Source organism: Salminus brasiliensis, chromosome 10 (genome assembly GCF_030463535.1).
Source record: "Salminus brasiliensis chromosome 10, fSalBra1.hap2, whole genome shotgun sequence".
NCBI classification, from domain to species: Eukaryota; Metazoa; Chordata; class Actinopteri; order Characiformes; family Bryconidae; genus Salminus; species Salminus brasiliensis.
The window spans coordinates 33,301,559-33,306,648 of NC_132887.1; the positions used below are offsets into that span (position 1 = coordinate 33,301,559).

At 35.7% G+C, this 5,090-nt stretch overlaps 1 protein-coding gene across 1 annotated transcript; it reads left to right on the forward strand.

The window, feature by feature from the left end:
- Positions 1-3,295: 3,295 nt before the first annotated feature.
- Positions 3,296-5,005, forward strand: pomca (proopiomelanocortin a). The gene is made up of 3 exons (XM_072689887.1): positions 3,296-3,368; positions 3,688-3,829; positions 4,087-5,005. The coding sequence occupies exons 2-3, from the start codon at positions 3,698-3,700 to the stop codon at positions 4,621-4,623; spliced, it is 669 nt and encodes a 222-aa protein (XP_072545988.1). The 5' UTR covers positions 3,296-3,368; positions 3,688-3,697; the 3' UTR covers positions 4,624-5,005.
- Positions 5,006-5,090: the final 85 nt, after the last annotated feature.

Here is a 5,090-nt window from a genome sequence, read left to right on the forward strand (position 1 = left end):
TTTGTTTGTTTTTTTGATTATACAGTCATGTGAAAAATTTAGCACACTCTGTGGAAACCTTTGTCTTTTTAAATATATTTAAACACATTTACATTCAATCTGCATTTGACCAATATTTGGAGATGGGGATAATATAACTAATGAGCCATTTCACTGTCCGCTAGTCAATCAATCAAGTCAATTAAGTGCCAACTGTTAAAGTACAGCAACTACCATCAGAAGGAGCTTACACATGTTTTCATGGGAGGTGTGCAAAGAGGAAACCATTGCTGTCAAAAAACATTAGAACATGACTAAAGTGGACATGTTTAACATAAATCAGACACAGCATTTGAGCACAAGAACCCATATCAGCTGTGAAGCATGGTTTGGGGCTTTTTTTGTAGTAGTAGGGCCTGGAGAGATATCCAACGTAGAATCCACTAGTAATTCTTTACTGTATCAGAGGGCACTTCAAAAACTCTCTCCCAGTTGATGTCAGACACTGGTAGATCATTATAGGAAATGTCTAACTGAAGTAATTTCAGCCAAAAGGGGAGTACTAACTTTCTACTAAGACATTTCTTCAGTTTGATGTATTTAGTAATGCCTCCATATGTTAAAAAAGTTTTCATGGGGTTGAAAATTTCCACATGATTGTACAACCATATTGAGGCTTCTGTGCCTTAGCAGTCTGGGTTCCCTTTAAGAAGCTAATGATCTTCCTGCCTATATGTTTACTGACTTACACTAGTTGATAGGAGAAGTCTTTTTTATTTAGCATTTCACACTAACCCCTTCATGCAGAAAGGCCTATTTCACATTAAGGTGTAGTATTTAGCAACTACACTGGTCATCAGTACAAACAAGTGGGGCTGTTCTTTTTCGATAGAAGTTTGTAATAACAGTTTTGGCTCACTGGCGAGCCATATGCTGTTTAAGGGGTTAATGCTGGAGTCTATACACAGTTAAAAGCTTTGAACATGTAAACAAAATGCTCTGTCCTTTCATGAATCTTTGGCAATTATTATGACAAAAAAGTGATATTATGTACACTTCATATTGTTTACTAAGCAAGTAAGTAAGTATTTGCAATTATCCATGCTTTAAAGTCATTAACAAAATATTTAGTTTTATGTGTTTTGAGCCTTTTCTGATTCATTACGATAACAACAGTATGGGAATATAGGTAATTAATTTAATGTACTGTTTCCAAGTGTGCAATTTGCAGTCTTTAGTCAGTTTTGTGTATTTCAATGTTATTCAGTGTTTCCAAACAGACATTTGACCAGTTACAGTACAATTTACAATATTAAACCTACATGCATTCAAATATCTCACACGTACACAAACTTAAAACATAAAATCTAAAGAGTTTACCTGAAAGCCACTATGAAGTGACAAATCACACTCTATTAGTTTCAAAATAAAAATAAACAAAAAACTCAAGAGAAAAATGTTACCTTGTTTCTAGCTAGAGCAATGTCTTCAGCAGCAAAGCAAAACAGAGTGAGAAGAGAATGCATTTCTTCTGCTCTTTCTCTGAGCAAGTGAGACTGCAGAGTAGATGCCTGTCAGGGTGACAGGCATCTTATCCTCTTAAGCCTCTTTAATAGGATTTGTACACCAGCGCTTGAGCAGCAGGAAAAAAAGTAGGCAGTGAATGGGAAATATGGGTTTATCTTATTTTTAATCTTATTTTTGCCTTCAGATTATTTATTTTGTGGTTACTACTGCAAATGGTTATATCTATTATAAATCAAGTAAATCTAGTTATATTCAGTAGTTTGTTGTTTGTAAAGTATGTTTTTACTCTTTCACTTTCTTTTAAGTAGATTTTTAGTATCAAATCAAGTCAAATTTATTTGTACAACTGTTGTTGTCACAAAGCAGCTTTACATAATCAGTAATTAGTAAAAGACAGAAAAAAATCAATAACATAAATAGACATGAAAAATCTAAGACCCCCGTGAGCAAGCCAATGGCGACAGTGGCAAGGAATTTATTTATTTATTTATTTATTTTACACATTTTCTCTTGTTTTACAACCTGTGGTTTTGTTTCAATAATATTGTTCTTGAAACTGGCACTTCCCGAACATTCTGGTGCAATATCTTATGAAATAAAACATATTAGCTGTTCCATTTGTCAATGTAAGGAAATCAAGTAATGGCTCAAAACATATTTCTCAACATACCAATTACAGACATCTAGTACAAATTTAAATGTGTAGTGAACGTTTACTTTTTTATAGTTCTTGAAATCTGCAAAGTAATTGTCTAATGTTGAAATATTATATTAAATGGCACCAAGAATAGCAAGCTCTAAAATGAAAAGAAAATAAGTATTCTGGATGTTTATTGGAATTCTTTGTTATGGGTTATCTCTAAAAGCTTTTCCGTTCAATGGACCACTCCAGCATAACATTTCTTAGCACTATGTGACGATACGAGGAACATGAAGGACCAGCAAGGTCAAAGCACCTTTATAATCATGTTGCTTTAGCAGAAAATAACCTACAAAGTGTGTGCTTTAGCAAAGCAATATCCAGTAATCAAAAGAAAATTAATCACTAAATCACCTTGCTCACTACAGGTTGACTAATGTGTACGCTGTAAAAACAAAATCATGATGTAGTAGCAAGCAATATTAACTATTCAAGCTATTATTTAAGGTTAAAAAATCTAATTATATATCATAGGCAAGAAACTTTGACTATGCTCATATAGTGCAAATCATTTTTACTTAAACTGTAATTAATTCCATTATTGCATTATAGTTTGTTTAGTTAGCATAGATGCTAATCGCTTTGGCTACTGTTAGTTCTATTAAATTACATGTAATAATAAACCCAAAAATATAAGATTACTAACTGAGCTGAAATTTCTCTCTGAATACTTTTTCTTTAATTTATCCTTTTTCAGGTAACTAAGACCCAGGTTTAGCACCTCTATGCTGGTAGCCAAACTAAATAATTGGATAACTAACTGGATGTAAAATTCCAGCCTTCACAATTCAAGTCATGTAAACTGACACTTGTGCCCTTAAGATATTGGAAAACAGGCATCATGATTTTGTCACTGACAACTACCTGATAATCCTGACTACTCCAGCCCTTAGTGACAGATGACATTTCAGTGTTAGTTGGTAATTGGTCATGGATTATTTTTTCTGTGTGGTTTAGGATACGCTGGGTTTTACTAGCATGTTCCATCTTGAGAGCCAAACAAGAAATTTTATAGTATGTGTCCTTGAACGATGTGTCACCTAGGTGGGCTTATAAAAGAAGAGCAGAGAGAGGGTTCAGACATCAGAAACATAGAGTGGGACGTCTGAGTGGGGGGAAACGCTTCATCATTTTCAGACATCTTCGTAATTCATAATAACAAGTAAGTGATCTTACATTTCCAAATGTTCAACTGAATCCTTTAATTTGATAAATTTGAAAATTACATTTCATGTTGAATTTAACATAATTGTTTTTTCTAAACTCTAAAGGTTCTCAGTGTACTGTCCTGTTTCTAAATACGCTGCCATTCATTTATTTTTGTTATATTACATTCACCAACTGCACAGTTCCTTAAATGCCATTTATAATGAAAAATGGACACCCAAATATATTTATGAGCAAACAGCCCAGAGACAGATGGCCGCGAATTTTCTTTACCTCTTTGCTGTTGATGTGACTTAAGTTACGCTCTTCTGCAGTTCCCCTGTGATGGTACTGAGAATGGTTTGTCCTGCGTGGCTGTTGACTTTGGCTATGCTGTGTGCAAACAACAGAGATGTGAAAGCCCAATGCTGGGACAACACTCCCTGCAGAGACCTTAGCTCTGAGGAAAATATCTTGGTAAGTCATTGCACGATTAGTGATTCATTCTATTGGCAGAATTTAAACATTTACTGAAATTATAACATCATAAAATATTACAATTGTCTCATTTTCAATACATTTATTCTTTGAAAATGCTAAATTAATTAGGTATTTGTGAAATGTCTCTTTTCTAGTATTCTATGTAAGTACATGCTTAACAATAAACGTTCCTATATGGATTGTGCAGTTCTAGGAAATACCTGTAATTGCTATATGGAACCTTATTTTTTTAGGACTGTATCAAGTTGTGCAAGTCTGATCTAAAAGAAGAGTCTCCTCTCTTTCCTGGAGAGAGCCACCTCCAGCCTTTTCTGGACTCCATGACCAATGAGATCCCTGTCGCACAGCCCCCTGTCTCTCTGTCCACCGGTGTGGTGGAAGAAGCACCAGAACCTGGGACTCTGCACGAAGACAAACGCTCCTACTCCATGGAACACTTCCGCTGGGGCAAGCCTGTGGGCCGTAAGCGGCGGCCTATTAAGGTCTTCACCAACGGGGTGGAGGAAGAGTCAGCTGAGGCTTTGCCGGGCGAGATGAAACGCGAGTTGGCCACTGGCGGAGATGATTACCCTGTAGAGGACAGCTCGTTTAGCCAGCAAGAGAAGAAAGATGGTTCGTACAAGATGAATCACTTTCGTTGGAGCGGGCCCCCAGCCAGCAAACGCTACGGAGGCTTTATGAAGTCTTGGGACGAGCGTAGTCAGAAGCCATTGCTCACACTCTTCAAGAACGTCATTAACAAAGATGGACACCAGAAGAAGGACCACTAAGGGTACAGAAGAGGAACTATTACCTTAATGCATTACGCAGAGAAAGAGAGAGTAAAATAGGAAAAGAACGAGCGGGAGGACCAGAGTAGATTTGTTTTATAATGCGCTTAGTACTTGCTTATTTCCCCTTATTTTCTTTAAAATGTGGATTAATGGTAGACAGCAAAAGGTAAAGTCAGAGGAAACTTGAGGGGGCTTTGTCAACAAATAGCACTTGTAGACAGCAGTCCATTTACAATGTATTCGACAATAAATACTATTGTACATAGAAATGCTGTGGTGATTAAATGTTGGTTAAGTATTTTTTATTTCATTTATTAGAATGTATAAAACTGTAAATTATGAAAATGTAACCATAAACTAATTATATGACAAGCAGAAAGTGTTAAGCTGATTCCTGAGATATTGATATTCTTAATCACATGCAGTTGGTAATAAAATGCTAAGCACACAAGCCAAGACACTCA

Coding starts and splice junctions, on each gene's coding strand:
- pomca (XM_072689887.1), top strand. CDS start 3,698: ATGGTACTGAGAATGGTTTGTCCTGCGTGGCTGTTGACTTTGGCTATG. Junction 3,830..4,086: donor GCTCTGAGGAAAATATCTTG/GTAAGTCATTGC, acceptor TTATTTTTTTAG/GACTGTATCAAGTTGTGCAA.